The 23,220-nt window shown below is 40.6% G+C and overlaps 4 protein-coding genes across 4 annotated transcripts; 1 reads left to right on the top strand and 3 right to left on the bottom strand.

The window, feature by feature from the left end:
• Window positions 1-747: 747 nt before the first annotated feature.
• Window positions 748-3,403, bottom strand: LOC310805269 (uncharacterized protein). The gene is made up of 3 exons (XM_083670865.1): window positions 3,296-3,403; window positions 2,312-2,357; window positions 748-2,085 (listed from the first exon to the last, which is right to left on the bottom strand). Exons 2-3 carry the CDS (start codon window positions 2,328-2,330, stop codon window positions 1,160-1,162), a joined length of 945 nt encoding a protein of 314 aa, XP_083526991.1. The 5' UTR covers window positions 2,331-2,357; window positions 3,296-3,403; the 3' UTR covers window positions 748-1,159.
• Window positions 3,404-8,874: 5,471 nt separating this feature from the next.
• On the bottom strand, window positions 8,875-12,062 carry LOC310804467 (uncharacterized protein). The gene is made up of 3 exons (XM_083669715.1): window positions 11,987-12,062; window positions 10,944-10,989; window positions 8,875-10,723 (listed from the first exon to the last, which is right to left on the bottom strand). Exons 1-3 carry the CDS (start codon window positions 12,008-12,010, stop codon window positions 9,762-9,764), a joined length of 1,032 nt encoding a protein of 343 aa, XP_083525841.1. The 5' UTR covers window positions 12,011-12,062; the 3' UTR covers window positions 8,875-9,761.
• Window positions 12,063-15,955: 3,893 nt separating this feature from the next.
• LOC310805216 (uncharacterized protein) lies at window positions 15,956-17,254 on the top strand (the record flags this gene model as incomplete). The annotated part of the gene is made up of 2 exons (XM_083670798.1): window positions 15,956-16,987; window positions 17,135-17,254. The coding sequence occupies 2 exons, from the start codon at window positions 15,956-15,958 to the stop codon at window positions 17,252-17,254; spliced, it is 1,152 nt and encodes a 383-aa protein (XP_083526924.1).
• Window positions 17,255-19,382: 2,128 nt separating this feature from the next.
• LOC310804508 (uncharacterized protein) lies at window positions 19,383-22,836 on the bottom strand. Its single transcript, XM_083669773.1, has 3 exons — window positions 22,728-22,836; window positions 21,744-21,789; window positions 19,383-21,517 (listed from the first exon to the last, which is right to left on the bottom strand). Exons 2-3 carry the CDS (start codon window positions 21,760-21,762, stop codon window positions 20,592-20,594), a joined length of 945 nt encoding a protein of 314 aa, XP_083525899.1. The 5' UTR covers window positions 21,763-21,789; window positions 22,728-22,836; the 3' UTR covers window positions 19,383-20,591.
• Window positions 22,837-23,220: the final 384 nt, after the last annotated feature.

The following is a 23,220-nucleotide window of genomic DNA, read 5'->3' as shown; positions in this document are numbered from 1 at the left end:
TATGTATGTATGTATGACTTTTGAAAAAAATCACATGACTACTAAAACAAGTTCTACAGACAGTAGTAGAACTCTGGTACAGTATCTGATTGGCCCAGAGGCGATTACCTATTCTGGTGTCAGTTAAATCTTTTATCTAGTGTTAGGGTTAGGCAACACTGTTAGGCCTACTGTTCATATAGTACAGTATGTGTGCTGTAGAACACCAGCATGTGCCCTACTTGGAGCATGTAGCCTATGTGAATGTGCAACATTAAACTAAAATAAACAACATTTAATTTCTTAGACTTCTGTCTGCATCATTTTACAACATTATCCATCATGACTCAATATTTCTTATGGGATTATACCTTCTCATCTAATCTGGTCCAGTGTTTGGGAACGAGATAACATCTAATCAGAGAACCCATATACAGGGCTGTGATCTAACCCGACATCGTTAGCAAGGGAAAGGAGGATGAGTGAAGAAGAAACTCCCTCTTAGTATCTCTGTATCTCGCTGAGTTGAAATACTGGCCTCTTCACCTGGCCCCCTTCCTATGACCCAAGCACTGGCACTAAAATGGTACACTTGTTCCCATTTTTTTGTTTTGTTATGGAACTAAACATGTTAGGTTGCCTACACCAAATATTAGGAACATTCCCGATGAAATAAAAACAACCCCAGGTGAAAATGCTTTTTAAATTTTTAAAACTACCATGACCCCTGAGCATCAACATCCAGTCAAATTCGTTATTTGTCTTTAATTGTTATTTGTCTTTATTTGCACACATATATACAATACAGGTGCAAGGACAAGAAACATAGTGTTAATGAAAATGAGGTAAGAAACCCAGAAGGGCTTACACACATGAACTGTATAGAAATGTCACCTTCATACCATTAATGATCAAGATGCAAGAAAATGTATATATTATTTATATATATATATTTTTAATATAACTTTAAGAACATTTATAGACAAACGAAATATAGGAATTCCACCACAGAGCCCCTCTATATTTGAATGAAGAATTTGTCCAGGTTATTGCTACAAGATAGAAGATATGCCCTGAAGAAAGTTACAAAAAATTATTCTGAAGCTACAGCCACAACTCCCTGATCCACAGCTGAAGCCCCTTCTACTGCTAACAGTCCCTCAATCTGCTATTGGTCTAATTACTGCTGCTTGTGTTTACCTGTTAGACAGGCACCATGCAGCACCTCAGGCCCTATCACAAATCCTGCTATCCCTCCTATGGCTGCTCCTACAACTGCACCTGTGACCATCTGCCCGAACGGTGCCCCCACAGCTGCCCCTATGGCTGCCCCAGCAAATATAGCCTTCACCCACATCTTTACTTTTTCCAGGACCTCAGGAGAGTTGGCAGCTTTCAACCATTGATACAACTTTGACACGAGAGACTCTGAGGAATGGGCCGTCTGTGGCTGATCCATCTGCCTTTGGAGGGCCTCCACCTCCATCTTCCTTTGTATGACTGCCTTTGCCTCTCTCGACAATTCGTTGTCGTAACACTTTCCTCCGTTCTTCTGCACCATCCCCTCCACCTTCTCCAGCAGCCCTCTCACCTGGTCACGGTTGGCCAGGTCGTTGTTGTTGAAGACGTGGTATCTGTTCCCACATCTCCCCAGCAGAGCCTTGAGCCCGTCTGGAGCTGTCTGCAGGTAATCTTCTATTGTCTTGCTCAAATGATCCCCATGGGTGAACAGCACCAACCCATAATCTCGCACAGCTTCCTCCCCAAACACCTTTACCATCTGTGTCACAACCTTCTCGCTTTCCTCAGTATAGCGTCGGTCGATAGCAACCACAAAAAGGAAAGCATGGAGGCCAGAAGTACTCAAGTTCAAACATCTGGCAATCTCAGTGTGGACTTTGTCTTCGGGAAGGTTGGTGACAACTAAACCTGGTGTGTCCACAACCATCAGACTTTTCCCATTGGGTAGGGTCACCACATCTGTCTGGCAGGTCATGGTCAGGGAGCTGAAGCTCTGCTCTGAATGGAAGAGCTGCCGGCCCACAATGGTGTTTCCAGAGGCACTCTTCCCTGACCCGGTTATGCCAATCAGGACCAGACTGAAATCTTGAACAGAAGATAAAAACAGGCAGTTCACAAACATTCCATTTATCATGTTATAAACTGAGTCTTGTAGCATATGTCAATGTAAACATAAAAATGAGGCCCTATGACTCTGAAAGTCATTTGGGCTAATTCAAGTTGCTCCTTTGAACTACAGTTTTACTGCCTTACTCAGACCTACAGTAGGATCAATATACCCATTGATTATTGTTCCTAGCCTCAGGCTCACCTGTTGAGGGTGTGACCATTTTGAGTATTTGGGATTGAGTCAAGTCCTGTGTGAGGAATAACAAAAAAAACAATGCAGAAATCCACATAAACATGAAATTGCAATACCTAAATCCACATATCCATGCAATATAAATATGCCATTTAGCTGACGCTTTTATCCAAAGCGACTTACATTGCAGTGAGTGCATAAATTTTTTTGTATATATGGTCCCAGCAGGAATCAAACCCACAACCTTAACATTGTTAACGCCATGCTCTACCAACTGAGCCACAGAGGACCACATTGCCTATTTGAATTTTGACAGAGCTTCAGATTCAAATAATGAAATATTGTATATTCTTTGGTTATGTTATGAATAAGACTTGTAAATACCAAATCAATAGTGACCTCATGCAATTGATGTGTTTTTGATGGAGACTTAAACATATCTGTATCAGCATGAATTTTGTGTTGCTGTTTTTAAGTACCCTTGAGCACAGCAGATGTGTAAATAAATAAAAAGAGAACTACAACTACAAATCCACTCAATAGGCTATGTCTAATAAATAGCCTATATTTCGTTTTAAAAAAATAAGAAACAGCTGATTATGTTGTCCTATTTCAATCATAATGCGAATATATTCTGTGATATATAATAAAAATGTGTTTTTATTATTTTCTTATTAAACACTGCCGCCTCTGCTACGAAAGGCATCTGATGTAGATATAGCCATGAATGACTAATACTTCCATGTCGGTGATGCAAAGTAAATCGTCGAAATATCTAACATTTTTTTTACCATTAAATGAACTATTTTGGAGGGGTAGGCTATGGTCAAGGTTAGGATCGAATCTAAATTTCGCGAGGAAAGGATATAGTCTACTTCCTGATGTTTTCGCTGCTTGTCAATATTAAAGTTTATAGACGAATAAACGGAATCTGCATTCGCAACATCACCCATTACATCTTTTTAAATTGTTGAATTTAATAGATCTACTTACTATCCAACTTATGTATATCCGAGTCTTCTTTAATTCGCACACAAGTTGTGCTACGCCTATTTGAATAGCAGTTCTACTACAAAGTTTCACTTTCACAGTTGTGTGTAAACGATTCATTCAGACCGATGACAATTGTATAGCACCTCTGTATATATACAGCTCTGGAAAAAATTAAGAGACCACTGCAAAATTATCAGTTTCTCTGGTTTTACTATGTATAGGTATGTGTTTGAGTAAAATGAACATTTTTGTTTTATTCTATAAACTACTGACAACATTCTCCCAAATTCCAAATAAAAATATTGTCATTTAGAGCATTTCTTTGCAGAAAATGACAACTGGTCAAAATAACAAAAAAGATGCAGTGTTTTCAAATCTTGAATAATGCAAAGAAAAGTTTTTAACTTAGGAAAAGTTCAGAAATCAATATTTGGTGGAATAACCCTGATTTACAATCACAGCTTTCATGTGTCTTGGCATGCTCTCCACCAGTCTTTCACATTGCTGTTGGGTGACTTTATGCCACTCCTGGCGCAAAAACTCAAGCAGCTCAGCTTTGTTTGATGGCTTGTGACCATCCATCTTCCTCTTGATCACATTCCAGAGGTTTTCAATGGGGTTCAGGTCCAGAGATTGGGCTGGCCAAGACAGGGTCTTGATCTGGTGGTCCTCTATCCACACCTTGATTGACCTGGCTGTGTGGCGTGGCATTATTGTCCTGCTGGAAAAAACAATCCTCAGAGTTGAGGAACATTGTCAGAGCAGAAGGAAGCAAGTTTTCTTCCAGGACAACTTTGTACGTGGCTTGATTCATGCATCCTTCACAAAGACAAATCTGCCCGATTCCAGCCTTGCTGAAGCACCCCCAAATCATCACCGATCCTCCACCAAATTTCACAGCAGGTGCGAGACACTGTGGCTTGTAGGCCTCTCCAGGTCTTGTCTAACCATTAGACAACCAGGTGTTGGGCAAAGCTGAAAATTTGGAATCATCAGAGAAGATGACCTTACTCCAGTCCTCTACGGTCCAATCCTTATGGTCTTTTGCAAACCTCAGCCTGGCTCTTCTTTGCTTCTCGTTGATGAAGGGCTTTTTTCTAGCTTTGCACGACTTCAGCCCTGCCCCTAGGAGCCTGTTTCAAACCGTCCTCACCATGCACTTCACCCCAGCTGCTGTTTGCCATTCTTTTTGTAGGTCACTTGATGTCATCCTACGGTTGTTGAGTGACATTCGAATTAGTTGGCAGTCATTCCGGTGAGTGGAGAGTCGTTTTTACCCTCTGCCGGTCTGTAGCTTTGTTGTCCCTAATGTCTGCTTCTTGACCTTGTTCTTATGAACCGCCGTCTTTGAAATTTTAAGGATGGAAGCAACCTGAGACTTACTGTACCCCTCTGCCAGTAAAGCCAGAATTGAACCCTTCTTTTCCTCACTCAAAACTTTTGGCGTGATCAATATTTATTTTTTTACTTCTGAGGTACTACTAGCACTGTTTTTGCCATCCAGCTGGTCCTATTGCAAGAGGATAGTGATGACCACAGCAATGGTTTTTATACTTTTCCTCATTAAATAAGATTGGGTTCATGTGATCACCTAATCAGTAACTCATTAAATGGAATGAGGTGTGCCTGTATGATGCTGATTTAAGAAAAATTTGGAGTGGTCTCTAGAAAACGAGTTGTTTTTCTTCTTTTCTCACAGATATTAAGGTAATCTAAGGATACATTCGTAAATTTCCTAATTAATAGACTATACATGTTACATAAAATTAGGTTACATCCTATATAATATGTACAAAATAGATGGCTAATGTGTCAATGTCGCTCAAATTAAAATGTTTTAAAACATAAATAACTCATAGACTTTACAACTTTACGAACGTCACGAATAATAAGTGCGTCTAAAGGCGATGTGAGATTCAAATCTTGTCATACTAACGGAATAAAGACCAAGATGGCGGCGCGCATGCATCGCGACGCCCGGTTTCTCTCCAGAGTTTGCGAATTAGTAGTTATTTGCTTGTTTATCTCAAGTATTCTCGCTAAAAACAGTTTAGCGTACATATCGTACAACCGACAAGAACTTCTGGACATCGGTTCCGGCATTCCAGACATCTTTATCGACGCTATACCCGAGATTACCAAAACAGCGGGACCAGCTAACTCCGCTACACCGACCGGAAGAGGCCCCAGACCGCTGCACCATCGAGAGCATCCTCACCAACTGTGTCACAATATGGTATGGCAACTGCTCGGCATCTGACCGGAAAGCACTGCAGAGGGTGGTGAAAACTGCCCAACGCATCACCGGTTCCTCACTCCCCTCCATTGAGGCTGTCCAGGGCAAACGATGCTTACGTAAGGCACGCAGCATCGTCAAGGACATTTCTCACCATAGACTGTTCACCCCACTCCCCTCCGGGAGGCGCTACAGGTCTCTCCGCACCCGAACCAGCAGGTTCAGAGGTAGCTTCTTCCCTGCGGCTGTCACCCTACTGAACTCGAACTCTGCACCTAGGTGACAACCTACCAACCCCTGCACCCCCCCCCCCCCCCCACCCGGACAATTGCACTACTCTTACAGTATTCCTATAAACTGTACATACTGTATACACACTTGTACAAACTGCTCTTACTCCATACCACTGCTCTTCTGTACATATCTGTCTATACTGTTCATAATCTGTCCATACTGTTCATAATGCACATATCCCTATATTTTCTTAATACTACTGTTAATACACTGCACATATCTGTACACACTGTACATACCTGTTTATACTGTTCATACGGCATTCCATATCTATATTTATTCTGCTATCTACCCTAATGTTACTGTTAATACATATATACTGCTAGACTGCATTGCCTATACAGCTCATATGCTGCTACACTGTTCATACTGCAACCTATTTATTCTGCTTATAATGCTACTGCTTATTCATATACTGCTACACTGCACTACTTATACTATACTGCACTACTTACTGCTCATATACTGCACTACCTGTATATACTGTTCATTGCACTTTCTGCTTTTTTGCACTTCTGGTTAGACGCTAACTGCATTTCGTTGTCTCTGTACTTGTACTCTGCACAATGACAATAAAGTTGAATCTAATCTAATCTAATACTACATTTTATGCAGTGAAATGTTTCTCTCTGATTTACATTTGTGAAATATTTATTAAAGGAATATTTTTAAAATGCCTTCATAACCTTCCCTTTCCAATAAATTCAGTCCGTCCAGTCTATCCAGATTATTATCTTATTGCTCGTCTCTCTCTGCCCTCACAAAATGGTATTTCCCACCTACATCTGTACCTGATTCATATCTCTTATACAGAAAGTTTCGCTTTTGAAAATCACATGACTACTAACTTTCTGAAGGTCATCTAAGGATACATTCGTAAATTTCCTAACTAATAGACTATACATGTTACATAAAATTAGGTTACATCCTATATAATATGTACAAAATAGATGGCTAATCATACAATGAATTGTCAATGTCGCTCAAATTAAAATGTTTTAAAACATAAATAACTCATAGACTTTACAACTTTACGAACATCACGAATAATAAGTGCGTCTAAAGGCGATGTGAGATTCAAATCTGGTCATACTACATTTTATGCAGTGAAATGTTTCTCTCTGATTTACATTTGTGAAATATTTATTAAAGGAATATTTTTAAAATGCCTTCATAACCTTCCCTTTCCAATAAATTCAGTCCGTCCAGTCTATCCAGATTATTATCTTATTGCTCGTCTCTCTCTGCCCTCACAAAATGGTATTTCCCACCTACATCTGTACCTGATTCATAACTCTTATACAGAAAGTTTCGCTTTCTGAATATGATGTTTGTGGAACAAATGAAAATTAAGTACCGTACTAGAAATATTCATGTAAAGATAGAAACTTAAATGTTCTGATGTCGATGAATGACTAATTGCATACTTCCATGTCGGCGATCCAAGGTAAATCGTTGAAATATCTATGAAATTGATGAGATAAATGAACTATTTTGGTCTTAATTTATATTTATCCTATTAAGTGTGAGGGGTAGACTATGGTCAAGGTTAGGATCAAATCTAAATTTAGGGAGGAAAGGATATAGACTACAACTACCTGTTATTTTTGTGTGAAAGATTAATTAAAGGAAGATTAGAAAAAAATCCATTAATGCCTCCATAAGCTTCCGTTTCCAATACGTTGAGTAAAAATAAGCATATTTACGTTATCCAGATTATTTGGTTTGCAGTAGCTTATTGCTCTTTTGTCTCTGCCCTCACAAAATGGTATTTCCCCACCTACCTGATTCACAACTCTTATACAGAAAATTTCGCTTTTGAAAATCACATTTTTACTAAAAACAAATACAGACGGTGGTAGAACTACATTATTTGATTGGCCCAGAGGCGATTACCTAATCTGTTACCTAATTCTTTATCACCCAATGACATCAGCCCTATTGATAAACTAGTTCAGTGCATTGATCATATCAACTCGTGGATGTCCCATAACTTCCTGCAATTAAACAAAGATAAGACGGAGGTCTTAATCATCGGAACAAATGTCGAACGAGAGAAACTATGCACTGTCTTAAAGTCTCTAGTACAAAACACCAAGCCCCTTGCAAAAAAATCTTTGCGTACTTCTAGACCCTGATTTGAATTTTGAATCACACATCAGTAATATCACTTTTTATCACCTTCGAAATATTGCCAAAGTGCAACCATTTCTCTACCAGGCAGATACTGAGAGACTTATGCATGCATTTATCACTAACAGGTTCGATTACTGCAATGCTCTCTTCTCTGGTCTACCTAAAAAAACTAAACAAGCTACAGATCATTCAGAATGCAGCAGCAGACGAAGAACACACATCTCTCCTGTCTTAAAGTCTCTTCATTGGCTGCCTATCAGTTTTAGAATTGATTTCAAGATCCTTTTACTGGTATTCAAATCACTAAATGGTCTAGCGCCTGAATACCTGTCAGATATGCTTTCAGTTTACAGTCCATCGAGACCTCTCAGGTCCTCTGACACTGGTCTTTTAGTCATACCCGGGGCGAGGACAAAGAAATGCGGGGAGGCAGCTTTTAGTGTCTATTGTCCTTGCCTCTGGAATAACTTACCTCATGAGCTTAGGGCGTCACAATCCATAAACACTTTTAAAAGAAACCTCAAGACAAACCTTTTTAGCTCAGCTTTCTCTTAACCCATTTGCACTTCTATTTTTGTTTTCTTTTTATTTACCATTATTTACTCTTAATCCATTATTATTTCTATTTCTGTTCTATTCTCTATGTATGTATGTGTGTATGCATGAATGACTTTTGAAAAAAATCACATGACTACTAAAACAAGTTCTACAGACAGTAGTAGAACTCTGGTACAGTATCTGATTGGCCCAGAGGCGATTACCTAATCTGGTGTCAGTCAAATCTTTTATCTAGTGTTAGGGTTAGGCAACACTAGGCCTACTGTTCATATAGTACAGTATGTGTGCTGTAGAACACCAGCATGTGCCCTACTTGGAGCATGTAGCCTATGTGAATGTGCAACATTAAACAATATAAAATAAACAACATTTAATTTCTTAGACTTCTGTCTGCATCATTTTACAACATTATCCATCATGACTCAATATTTCTTATGGGATTATACCTTCTCATTTAATCTGGTCCAGTGTTTGGGAACGAGATAACATCTAATCAGAGAACCCATATACAGGGCTGTGATCTAACCCGACATGGTTAGCAAGGGAAAGGAGGATGAGTGAAGAAGAAACTCCCTCTTAGTATCTCTGTATCTCGCTGAGTTGAAATACTGGCCTCTTCACCTGGCCCCCTTCCTATGACCCAAGCACTGGCACTAAAATGGTACACTTGTTCCCATTTTTTTGTTTTGTTATGGAACTAAACATGTTAGGTTGCCTACACCAAATATTAGGAACATTCCCAATGAAATAAAAACAACCCCAGGTGAAAATGCTTTTTAAATTTTTAAAACTACCATGACCCCTGAGCATCAACATCCAGTCAAATTCGTTATTTGTCTTTAATTGTTATTTGTCTTTATTTGCACACATATATACAATACAGGTGCAAGGACAAAAAACATAGTGTTAATGAAAATGAGGTAAGAAACCCAGAAGGGCTTACACACATGTACTGTATAGAAATGTCACCTTCATACCAATAATTATCAAGATGCAAGAAAATGTATATATTATTTATATATATATTTTTAAATATAAATTTAAGAACATTTATAGACAAACGAAATATAGGAATTCCACCACAGAGCCCCTCTATATTTGAATGAAGAATTTGTCCAGGTTATTGCTACAAGATAGAAGATATGCCCTGAAGAAAGTTGCAAAAAATTATTCTGAAGCAACAGCCACAACTCCCTGATCCACAGCTGAAGCCCCTTCTACTGCTAACAGTCCCTCAATCTGCTATTGGTCTAATTTCTGCTGCTTTTGTTTATCTGTTAGACCGGCACCATGCAGCCCCTCAGGCCCTATCACAGCTCCTGCTATCCCTCCTATGACTGCTCCCACAGCTGCACCTGTGCGCACCAGCCCGAACCGTGCCCCCACAGTTGCCCCCACAGTTGCCCCTATGGCTGCCCCTATGGCTGCCCCATCAAATATAGCCTTCACCCACATCTTTATTTTATCCAGTACCTCACGACAGTTGGCAGCTTTCAACCATTGATACAACTTTGACACGAAAGACTCTGAGGAATGGGCCGTCTGTGGCTGATCCATCTGCCTTTGGCGGGCCTCCGCCTCCATCTTCCTTTGTATGAGCGCCTTTGCCTCTCTCAACAATTCGGTTTCGTAGCACTTTCCTCCGTTCTTCTGCACCATCCCCTCCACCTTCTCCAGCAGCCCTCTCACCTGGTCACGGTTGGCCGTGTCGTTGTTGTTGAAGACGTGGTATCTGTTCCCACATCTCCCCAGCATAGCCTTGAGCCCGTCTGGAGCTGTCTGCAGGTAATCTTCTATTGGCTTGCTCAAAAGATCCCCATGGGTGAACAGCACCAACCCATAATCTCGCAAAGCTTTCTCCTCAAACACCTTTACCATCTGTGCCACAACCTTCTCACTTTCTTCAGTATAGCGTTGGCCGGTAGCAACCACAAAAAGGAAAGCATGGAGGCCAGAAGTACACAAGTTCAAACATTTGGCAATCTCAGTGTGGACTATGTCTTCGGGAAGGTTGGTGTCAAAGAAACCTGGTGTGTCCACAACCATCAGACTTTTCCCATTGGGTAGGGTCACCACATCTGTCTGGCAGGTCATGGTGTCGGACCTGAAGCCCAGCTCTGAATGGAAGTGCTGCTGGCCCACAATGGTGTTTCCAGAGGCACTCTTTCCTGACCCGGTTATGCCAATCAGGACCAGACCGATATCTTGAACAGAAGATAAAAACAGGTGGTTCACAAACATTCCATTTATCATGTTATAAACTGAGGTTTGTAGCATATGTAAACATAAAAATGAGGCCCTATGACTCTGAAAGTCATTTGGGCTGATTCAAGTTGCTCCTTTGAACTACAGTTTTACTGCCTTACTCAGACCGACAGTAGGATCAATATACCCATTGATTATTGGTCCTAGTCTCAGGCTCACCTGTTGAGGGTATGACCATTTTGAGTATTTGGGATTGAGTCAAGTCCTGTGTGAGGAATAACAAAAAAAACAATGCAGAATTTCACATAAACATGAAATTGTAATACCTAAATACACATATCCATGCAATTACATTGAATATAAATATATGCCATTTAGCTGACGCTTTTATCCAAAGCGACTTACACTGCAGTGAGTGCATACATTTTTCAGTATATATGGTCCCAGCAGGAATCAAACCCACGCCATGCTCTACCAACTGAGCCACAGAGGACCACATTGCCTATTTGAATTTTGACAGAGCTTCAGATTCAAATAATGAAATATTGTATATTCTTTGGTTATGTTATGAATAAGACTTGTAAATACCAAATCAATAATGACCTCATGCAATTGATGTGTTTTTGATGGAGACTTAAACATATCTGTATCAGCATGATTTTTGTGTTGCTGTTTTTAAGTACCCTTGAGCACAGCAGATGTGTAAATAAATAAAAAGAGAACTACAACTACAAATCCACTCGTCCCTTCAATAGGCTATGTCTAATAAATAGCCTATATTTCGTTTCAAAAATAAGAAACAGCTGATTATGTTGTCCTATTTCAATCATAATGCGAATATATTCTGCGATATATAATAAAATATGTGTTTTTATTAGTTTCTTATTAAACACTGCCGCCTCTGCTACGAAAGGCATCTGATGTAGATATATCCATGAATGACTAATACTTCCATGTCGGTGATGCAAAGTAAATCGTCGAAATATATATCAAAAATTTGACCAATAAATGAACTATTTTGGAGGGGTAGGCTATGGTCAAGGTTAGGATCGAATCTAAATTTCGCGAGGAAAGGATATAGTCTACTTCCTGATGTTTTCGCTGTTTGTCAATATTAAAGTTTCGAATTGCGATGCAGTCGAATAGACGAATAAACGGAATCTGCATTCGCAACATCACCCATTATATCTTTTTAAATGGTTGAATTTAATATATCTACTTATGTAGTAGAATTTAAGTAATGGTATTTTGAAATAACATACCGTTAACCAGAGCTGTTGATTCATCCAAATACTTTATTCACAGAGAACAAAGCCGTGTCAGGTTTGCAAAGTTGAACACCCCTTTCACTTCCGTTACCTGTCTTTTTATAAACATCACACAGGTCAACGCCCTCCATTCAACAAACTTCTAATTCCTGTCTACATACACCAATAACATTCAAGAACTACATTTCGTCATCCAGGGGCTACTCCTACCTGGCTTGGCGCCAGTTTCTGGCTGATTTCAAAAGCCTTTTGTTCTGGCTCTGCAGCTTTAAACCATTGTTTTCTTTACCTCTAGCTAACCCCCACTTATCTGATCTGTGAGAAAACGTGTTCTTTATTTGAAGGAGAAGACAAACTACTTCTTACTTTTAGCTATTTATTTATATGTCAGAATTCTAGGCTTGTACAAGGACCACTTTTGGCGAAGAAAATCACAGTCAGCAAGCTGTTAATCTGTAACCAACCTTCCAAAAATGGATGCATTCAAACAGTCAAACAAAGTATTTACAGTATACAAAATGATTGTGATTGGCTATTTGGTTGGGGAGGAACCATGGTTTAGACTTGGCATCCCTTGTTGTTCACGGGCTGGTCACACCATTCATCCTATCTGCGAGTCAGCACCCTGTAAGAGATAAGATACCTACCCTGGTATGTCCTCCCTAGCCTGTCCTCCCTAGCCTGGTACTTTCCACTATAGCTCTTTGTGTAAGCGTGTGTTGCAACATCTTTCTTAATGACCTGGTTTAACCTCTCCATGTATTAATTCAACGTACTATGGGACTAATGCTTGATCCATTGCTCATTTATCAACAGGCCATCACATTAGTAAATTTAGCACACTGCAGTAATGTATTTTTATTATAGCAATAATAAACAGTTTTTATAAAAATAATTTCTAACAAAACCCTCCTTTCACACCTTTTAAGGTGTGAACCAAAAATAAACTGTTTTTTATAAAAAATTCTCAACAAAAAAATTCTTAACAAAACCCTCCTTTCACACCCCTTAAGGTGTGAACCAAACCTTTACCACAGGAGTCTTGGTTGTTGCGGTCTCTGGCTCTGCCTCCACCTGCCGTACCTGGTTAGACAAAACTCGAGACAAGTTAGTCAATGCATTCATGTCGTCATTGCAATTCATTTGCCAAATGTCTAAGGACGGCAGGTGGCCTCCATCTCTTGGAGGACCTGGCATTTGAGCGACCTGTCAACAACTCATGGGGCGTTAGATGTGTTTTGCTGTTTGGTGAGTTCCTCATCGACATCAGTGCTAGGGGAAGTGCATCTAGCCATGTCAATCTGGTGTCGTGGCATACTGGTTGGGAATGAGTTCATCCCTTAGCCATTTTACTTCAGTGCTGGCTGTCTCTTTTTTACAGGGAGTGGCTTCCACCCACTTAGTGAGCCTATCCACCATTACTAGTAGGTATCTGTAGCCTTTCACTCTGTTGTCTGCACCCATATCTGATGTCCTTGAATGGTGCGTCTGGTACTGGGAACTTTCCCATGGGGCACTTGTAGACCATCTTTGGGTCGTGGTCATTGCATGTGTCACATTCTGTCACATAGTTTTCCACCATGCTGGTCATGTGTGGATACATTTTGATTTTAATCAAATTAGTGTCAATCAGCGGCCTGTATAGATGGGGTCAAGCAGTAGTTCCAAAACTTGAACACTATATGGAGCTAATCAGTAATTTCTGAACATGAACATTAAATGGAGCTAATCAATAATTGCTAAATATGAAAACAAGATGGAGCCAAACAGTAGAGCTAACCAATAATTGCTAAACTTGAACACTAGATGGGTCAAAACAGTAGCTTAGCCAATAGGTGCTAAATATGAAAACAAGATGGAGCCAAACAGTAGTTTCTGAGCTTGAACATTAAATGGATCCAACCGCTAGTTGCTAAGGAAGTAACGGGACAAAGAAAACTTTTCAGGGTGGGGCCGGCCTCCCACTTACTGAACAACCACAACAACAGTAGAGCGAAACTTTGCACAATTTCTATAACAGTTTATACCAATATGTTTTCATCAGTATGTCACTTTCTTTTACCTTCAAACACAATTACTCTCCAAACACTCTCACCTCCCTCAGCTTCAATGCTTTACTTATTCACACAACCTGGTCCCATACGCTCTCCACTCATAACAAGATTAACTCTAACACACAACAAATATAATTTATCAGGACTTTAACCTGAATGGGACTTTAACCCAAAACAATAAAATGTACAGGGACTTTAACCCTGCGGGCCTTTAACCCATTTATCAGGACTTGAACCTGAAAGGACTTGAACCTATTTATCAGGACTTGAACCTGAATGGGACTTTAACCCAAAACAATAACATTTACGGGCCTCTAACCCGAGGGATTTTAACCCAAAACAAAACAGAATTCTGACATATATTGCTTTGATTGTTAAATTTTCATTAACGGTTTCATTACGTATACATAGACTTGTAAATTTGGTAGTTGGTTTACTCTTACCTCCTCCACACTCACAGTCGACAGTATTCAAAGTTAACTATGCAGAATTCGGTTTATAACAACAGGTTTCTGCTTACCTTTTTGTTTTTGGCGCCTCTGTGAGTGGTGAGGGGTTACAAGAAAACAACTCCGTCTGGCTTCCGTCTCTCGGACTTCGCCGTCGGTTCAATTCGGTCCAATCTCTTCTCTTCAGATCACGTCGGGACGTCACCAAATTTGTGAGAAAACGTGTTCTTTATTTGAACGAGAAGACAAACTACTTCTTACTTTTAGCTATTTATTTATATGTCAGAATTCTAGGCTTGTACAAGGACCACTTTTGGCGAAGAAAATCACAGTCAGCAAGCTGTTAATCTGTAACCAACCTTCCAAAAATGGATGCTTGTTCACGGGCTTGTTCACAATTGTTCACGGGCTGGTCACACCATCCATCCCAGCTGCGGAGTCAGCACCCTCAGCGTTTCCCAACCGCTGTGCCGCGGCACACTAGTGTGCCGTGAGAGATCGTTGGGTGTGCCGTGAGAAATTATCCAATTTCACTTTTTTTTAATTAACATTTATTAATTATTATCTGCAAATAATATGCCATTGTCGAGTGTCTGTGCTGTAATATAGTGACTGGCAGAGTAATGTAATATTCGTCCGGGTGGCAGCAGGTAGCTAATTGCCTCTTTCCTGCATAGAGACAAGAGAATTAGTGACGCATGCGACAGGTCGTGGTTGACAGTGATGGAGAAGTTTTTCAAATGGAAAAATGCAAACTCCGAACTGGGCCCTGGACAAGATTCTGACCCAGGTGAAGGCCCTAGTATGAGTGGTGGTAAAAAGAACACTGGCCTAGGCTACAGATTCCCAACCGTGATATGCTGACTGTGTAACGCATAAAATGGATTCATGTTGGAAATTGCTCATGGTCCCACATTTAAAAGTAAGAAGTTGTAAGGCAGTAGATTTTGACGAAACAATAAATAACACTAACCCTAACCCTACATTTTAAAAACTGTTCACTGGTGCAGGTGTACGCAACATACGTAACCTATTAGATATAGGAGCAAAACAATATTTGAAGCATTCAAACGATCTAAATGGCCACTTTATTGTCAATATACATTATTTTACACTTTGCAAAAAAATGACCACGTCATTTTAGAATATTGGCAAAGCGAGAACATTTTTTAGCACTGCGTGGGGATTTGCTGGGCATTGTTGTCGTGACAACAGACGCAACAATGCCCCGACGTTTAATGCGCAATAAAAACATAATGATTCTAAAATAGTATTCAGACAAGACTGCTTTGATTTCACACTCAACTTTTCAACCGATTAATTAGCATGCCTTTATTCACAACAAATTAAAGATGGAGAGAGGAACGATTGTTGATCTGCTTAAATCAAAGGACAACACGATTTTTCACCTAAGACAGACCCTCCAAAATATGTCTACGGGAGACTTTATAGGTAACAATATGCAGATGTGTAGGCTCCAGATGGAGAGAAAGAGCAGAGAGATGACTGCACAGTACCAGGCCGCTCTGAGTGAGAAGGACAAGAAGCTCTACTCTCTCCGGCAGCTCCTAGACAACCACCAGCTAAACGAGCAGAGAACCATCAGGGCCCTGGAGGATAGGTGGAAGAAGGAGAGAGAAGGTCTAGAGACGGGGAGGAGGCATGTTGTCGAGTGGGGACTCTCCACCTTCAAACAAAAAGATGACGTCATTCTTTCTCTTGGCCTCAAAGTGGAGTCCCTTGAGAAGGAGGCCGAAGCTACCAAGGAGAGAGAGAGGAAATGGGTAGAGGAGAGGAGCGAAATGGAGAGCAGGGCGAGAGACGTAGAGGTGAGGGAGATATTCAGGGTCAAAGAGAAAGAGAAGCAAATCAACTATCTCCTTCAGGCTATGGAGAGGTCTAAAAGAAAACAGGACAAAATGGCCAAAGCCCACACAGACCTCCAGAACCTCTGTGCCTCACAGGAGAAGAACTGGAGAGCAGAAAGGGAGGAGATGGAGAGGCAGGCCAGAGAGGCAGAGCAGAGGAAGATGGAGGAGAGAAATGAGATGGCCACCCTCCAACAAACCCTGGAGTCTCTACAAACCCAACTGGATGACATGTCCAAGGCCCACGTGGACCTCCAGACCCTCTTAGCTGCTCAGCAGGAGGAACGGAGAATGGACAATAATGAGAAGACCAGAGAGATAGATAGTCTCAGCGAGGCCCTCTACTCTTCCCAACTCTACTCTGTTCAAATGGAAAAGTCCGCTAGCTGTCTCCGGGCCCTCTCTGTGAGAGAGAGGAAGGAGATGAGGGAGATGGAGAGGAGGATGAACAAGGCTGTGGAGAAGTGTCTGACCAAGGAGAAAGAAGTGGAGACCTTGGAAAGAGAGAGGGAGGAGCTGCGACAGCTGCAGAAGCTGAAGGACTGCGAGGATGAAAAGGAGAGACAGGAGATGAGAGATCAGCTCGCCATGAAGGCCATAGAGCTGGAGAAAGCTGAGAAAAAGGTACAGTACTGGCACTTCAATGAATCATTGGACTTATCTACATTACTTTAATGAAAACAGGGTCAAAAACAGTTGATCATCATGTTATAAAGCCCGAAGTTGTTGTCATTATGTGGTTTTGTACTTTAATACCATATCTCGTTTCAGATCCATTCAAGGAAAGGATTCATGAAGTTCTTCAAGCGACAGAACAGGGCCGACATCCCGGATGGAAAGAAAGTGAATGGCAGGAATGAGAGAGAGAAGAAAAAGAAGGAGTCCTGTTAAGAATGATTGCTGTCCTTCTTTTTATTTTTGCAAACCCTCCCCACCACCCCCACCCCCCCCACACACTTTTCCTACCTTCCCATCAACCCCCCCCCAGTCCCGTCCTCCAGCCCCCCAGCTCCCTAGCCTCCTAGCTCCCTAGCCCCTAGCCCCCTAGCTCCCTAGCTCCCTAGCCTCCAGCCCCCTAGCCCCCAGCCCCCTAGCTCCCTAGCCTCCAGCCCTCTAGCCCCCAGCCCTCAGCCCCCAACTCTCTCTCCCTCCCCCCTCCTCCCTCTCTTCATCCCTAACCCTAACCCTAACCCTAACCCAATTCTCCTTATAGTCTTATTTTGATCCTTATAGCATTTTCTGTCAAATGGACTGAGATAAATAAACCATCTGATTATCTCCTAAACACCATGACTGAAGTACATCATTGACTTGTATTCTTTTTCCATTGTGTTTATCATCCACCCACTCTCATTCAAGTTCACTTTGTTCTAGCTTAGACTTCCACAGTCTCAATGTCTAGCTCTCATTTAGCCAGTCTGAGTAATGTGCGTGTGTGTGTGCGTGTGCGTGTGTGTGTGTGTGTGTTTGTTTGTGTATGTGTGTTTGCATATAGGTAGACGTGTGTGTGTGTGTGTGTGTGTGTGTGTGTGTGTGTGTGTGTGTCTGTCGCTCCCCTTATGTTATGCCAACACACTTAAATATGACTAATACTGTAGGACTACACACAAGCTGCTGTTGTTATAGTTTATAACTTATTTATAACTCATTTTGACATTTTACATTTACACTTTAGCCATTCAACGCTCTTTTCTAGAGCCACGTATGCACAATAGGTGCAGTTGTCTAAAGTCAGTGAAACAATATATCACAATCATTGCAAGTAGGCTAATCATTGTGCACAAGTGCAGGTATTTATTAAGTGCAGGTCCCTCACAAGTCGGAAATGTTGGGAAGTGCAATGGTGGTTATTAGAACAGTGCCTCTACTCCCACTCTAGCAATCTGAATTCATCTACTGTAGGTGTAGTTGCGCAGATGTCTCACACGCGAAGCGTATGAAGAAACGCATGCCCTAATATCGGGACAGATTCGTAATTATTTGAGTTGAGTAGATTCTGCGATTACAACAGATTAATAATGAGTTATTTGATTAGGATAGCAGTCTGTTGTATTGTAGCATACAAGTACCGTACGTGTACTGTGCGTAGTCCTACTTTGAAGTCCCCGAACTCCGTGCGTAAAAATATATCCAAATTACCAGTAGCCTAAGGATACATTCGTAAATTTGAAAATTTTGAAATTTGAAAATTTTTAAAACTACCATGACATCAACATCCAGTCAAATTTGTTATTTGTCTTTAATTGTTATTTGTCTTTATTTGCACACATATATACAATACAGGTGCAAGGACAAGAAACATAGTGTTAATGAAAATGAGGTAAGAAACCCAGAAGGGCTTACAGTGTAAGCCGAGCTGGGACTGAGATGGGACAGACTGGCAGGTGTCACAACCGATGGTTGTCCAAATCTGACGGGGAAAAATGTTGGACTTTTGAAACGAATGCAAGATAAAGTCACTGAAATCGACCCAGAACAGAAATTGGTATTTTTACATTGTATTCTACATCAGAATGTGTTGTGCAAGTCAGTGTTAAAAGTGAACCATGTTACTGATGTTGTAACTAAAATAGTATGCTTTATCAGGGCAAGAGCATTAAATCACAGACAGTTTGTTGAGCTTTTGGAGGAGCATGAGTCTGAACATGGTGACATTGGTTACCACACAACTGTCAGATGGCTCAGCCTGGGCAAAGTGCTGAAAAGAGTTTGGGATCTGAAAGCAGAGATTCAGGAGTTTTGTGAGAAGAAAGGCAAAGACATCCCAGAGCTCTCAGATGGGGACTGGATGGCAGATTTTGCATTTGCTGTGGATGTGACTGCACTGATGAATGAACTGAACACCAAACTGCAAGGCAAGGGCCTTTTTGTTCATGAAATGCACAGCCTGGTGAAGGCTTTCATGAGAAAGTTGCAGTTTCTTTCAAGCCAACTGGAGTGCAACACTCTCACTCACATGCAAACCCTGAAAGAAGTCAAACCATCAGCTGATCACCTCCACAGGTACTCATCCATGTTAGGAGCACTGCATGGTGAGTTTTCAAGGCGATTTGAAGATTTCAAAACAGTTGAGGATGAAATGAGCATGATCTTCTCTCCCTTCACCTGCATTGTGGATAATGCACCCAGTGACGTTCAGCTGGAGCTCATTGACCTGCAGTCTGATGTGGTACTGGCAGAGCACTTTAAGTCAGAATCAGTGCTGGACTTTTACTCCTCTCTCAAAAAGGAGAACTTTCCAAACATGAGGAGACATGCTCAGAAGATGTTGGTTCTCTTTGGATCTACCTACATATGTGAACAAACATTTTCATTGATGAAGTTTAACAAATCCAGGTATAGATCCTCTCTCACTGATGATCATCTGTCAGCTGTGCTTCGCATAGCCACCTCAGACATTCAGCCTGACTTTGATACACTTGTTAAAGCCCAACAGAGACTAGATTTCTCTCACTGAACAAGAAAAAAAAACTGAAACAGTAAATTAGATGGTTAGACTGCTTAATATTTGGAGTACAAAGACAATATTGATGTCTTTAGAAAGCTAAGGATCTCCTCTTTCCAACAATACTGTATATTAAACTAAAATGTGTTTTGGGGTTAATGTGACTGAGTGGAGAAATGCGCAAGTCACAATTGTTAAAAACATTCTTATTTTGTGTACCATTGTTTTTGAAAATGTGATTGAATAAATGACATTTCTTGTAAGGCAACCTCACTTTTTCATTGCTTAATAATCATAACATTTACTCTTACCAGTCACAGCTTGTCAAAACAATGCAATTTACCGCTTTTTACAAAGAAATAAAATTAATGTTATATAGAATTGAGTTCAGGCTATTGGCCCGGCCCTCCATAATATTTTCTGTTTCTCATGTGGCCCCCTGGGAAAAATAATTGCCCACCCCTGGCTTACACACATGAACTGTATAGAAATGTCACCTTCATACCATTAATGATCAAGATGCAAGAAAATGTATATATTATTTATATATATATATTTTTAATATAACTTTAAGAACATTTATAGACAAACGAAATATAGGAATTCCACCACAGAGCCCCTCTATATTTGAATGAATAATTTGTCCAGGTTATTGCTACAAGATAGAAGATATGCCCTGAAGAAAGTTACAAAAAATTATTCTGAAGCTACAGCCACAACTCCCTGATCCACAGCTGAAGCCCCTTCTACTGCTAACAGTCCCTCAGTCTGCTATTGGTCTAATTACTGCTGCTTGTGTTTACCTGTTAGACCGGCACAATGCAGCACCTCAGACCCTTTCACAGCTCCTGCTATCCCTCCTATGGCTGCTCCTACAACTGCACCTGTGACCATCTGCCCGAACGGTGCCCCCACAGCTGCCCCTATGGCTGCCCCAGCAAATATAGCCTTCACCCACATCTTTACTTTTTCCAGGACCTCAGGAGAGTTGGCAGCTTTCAACCATTGATACAACTTTGACACGAGAGACTCTGAGGAATGGGCCGTCTGTGGCTGATCCATCTGCCTTTGGAGGGCCTCCACCTCCATCTTCCTTTGTATGACTGCCTTTGCCTCTCTCGACAATTCGTTGTCGTAACACTTTCCTCCGTTCTTCTGCACCATCCCCTCCACCTTCTCCAGCAGCCCTCTCACCTGGTCACGGTTGGCCAGGTCGTTGTTGTTGAAGACGTGGTATCTGTTCCCACATCTCCCCAGCAGAGCCTTGAGCCCGTCTGGAGCTGTCTGCAGGTAATCTTCTATTGTCTTGCTCAAATGATCCCCATGGGTGAACAGCACCAACCCATAATCTCGCACAGCTTCCTCCCCAAACACCTTTACCATCTGTGTCACAACCTTCTCGCTTTCCTCAGTATAGCGTCGGCCGATAGCAACCACAAAAAGGAAAGCATGGAGGCCAGAAGTACTCAAGTTCAAACATCTGGCAATCTCAGTGTGGACTTTGTCTTCGGGAAGGTTGGTGACAACTAAACCTGGTGTGTCCACAACCATCAGACTTTTCCCATTGGGTAGGGTCACCACATCTGTCTGGCAGGTCATGGTCAGGGAGCTGAAGCTCTGCTCTGAATGGAAGAGCTGCCGGCCCACAATGGTGTTTCCAGAGGCACTCTTCCCTGACCCGGTTATGCCAATCAGGACCAGACTGAAATCTTGAACAGAAGATAAAAACAGGCAGTTCACAAACATTCCATTTATCATGTTATAAACTGAGTCTTGTAGCATATGTCAATGTAAACATAAAAATGAGGCCCTATGACTCTGAAAGTCATTTGGGCTAATTCAAGTTGCTCCTTTGAACTACAGTTTTACTGCCTTACTCAGACCTACAGTAGGATCAATATACCCATTGATTATTGTTCCTAGCCTCAGGCTCACCTGTTGAGGGTGTGACCATTTTGAGTATTTGGGATTGAGTCAAGTCCTGTGTGAGGAATAACAAAAAAAACAATGCAGAAATCCACATAAACATGAAATTGCAATACCTAAATCCACATATCCATGCAATATAAATATGCCATTTAGCTGACGCTTTTATCCAAAGCGACTTACATTGCAGTGAGTGCATACATTTTTTTGTATATATGGTCCCAGCAGGAATCAAACCCACAACCTTAACATTGTTAACGCCATGCTCTACCAACTGAGCCACAGAGGACCACATTGCCTATTTGAATTTTGACAGAGCTTCAGATTCAAATAATGAAATATTGTATATTCTTTGGTTATGTTATGAATAAGACTTGTAAATACCAAATCAATAGTGACCTCATGCAATTGATGTGTTTTTGATGGAGACTTAAACATATCTGTATCAGCATGAATTTTGTGTTGCTGTTTTTAAGTACCCTTGAGCACAGCAGATGTGTAAATAAATAAAAAGAGAACTACAACTACAAATCCACTCAATAGGCTATGTCTAATAAATAGCCTATATTTCGTTTTTAAAAAATAAGAAACAGCTGATTATGTTGTCCTATTTCAATCATAATGCGAATATATTCTGTGATATATAATAAAAATGTGTTTTTATTATTTTCTTATTAAACACTGCCGCCTCTGCTACGAAAGGCATCTGATGTAGATATAGCCATGAATGACTAATACTTCCATGTCGGTGATGCAAAGTAAATCGTCGAAATATCTAACATTTTTTTTACCATTAAATGAACTATTTTGGAGGGGTAGGCTATGGTCAAGGTTAGGATCGAATCTAAATTTCGCGAGGAAAGGATATAGTCTACTTCCTGATGTTTTCGCTGCTTGTCAATATTAAAGTTTATAGACGAATAAACGGAATCTGCATTCGCAACATCACCCATTACATCTTTTTAAATTGTTGAATTTAATAGATCTACTTACTATCCAACTTATGTATATCCGAGTCTTCTTTAATTCGCACACAAGTTGTGCTACGCCTATTTGAATAGCAGTTCTACTACAAAGTTTCACTTTCACAGTTGTGTGTAAACGATTCATTCAGACCGATGACAATTGTATAGCACCTCTGTATATATACAGCTCTGGAAAAAATTAAGAGACCACTGCAAAATTATCAGTTTCTCTGGTTTTACTATGTATAGGTATGTGTTTGAGTAAAATGAACATTTTTGTTTTATTCTATAAACTACTGACAACATTCTCCCAAATTCCAAATAAAAATATTGTCATTTAGAGCATTTCTTTGCAGAAAATGACAACTGGTCAAAATAACAAAAAAGATGCAGTGTTTTCAAATCTTGAATAATGCAAAGAAAAGTTTTTAACTTAGGAAAAGTTCAGAAATCAATATTTGGTGGAATAACCCTGATTTACAATCACAGCTTTCATGTGTCTTGGCATGCTCTCCACCAGT

The sequence above is a fragment of the Argentina silus genome (genome assembly GCF_951799395.1).
Source record: "Argentina silus genome assembly, chromosome: 5".
Taxonomy (NCBI): Eukaryota; Metazoa; Chordata; class Actinopteri; order Argentiniformes; family Argentinidae; genus Argentina; species Argentina silus.
This window is presented reverse-complemented; position numbering and strand designations above follow the sequence as displayed.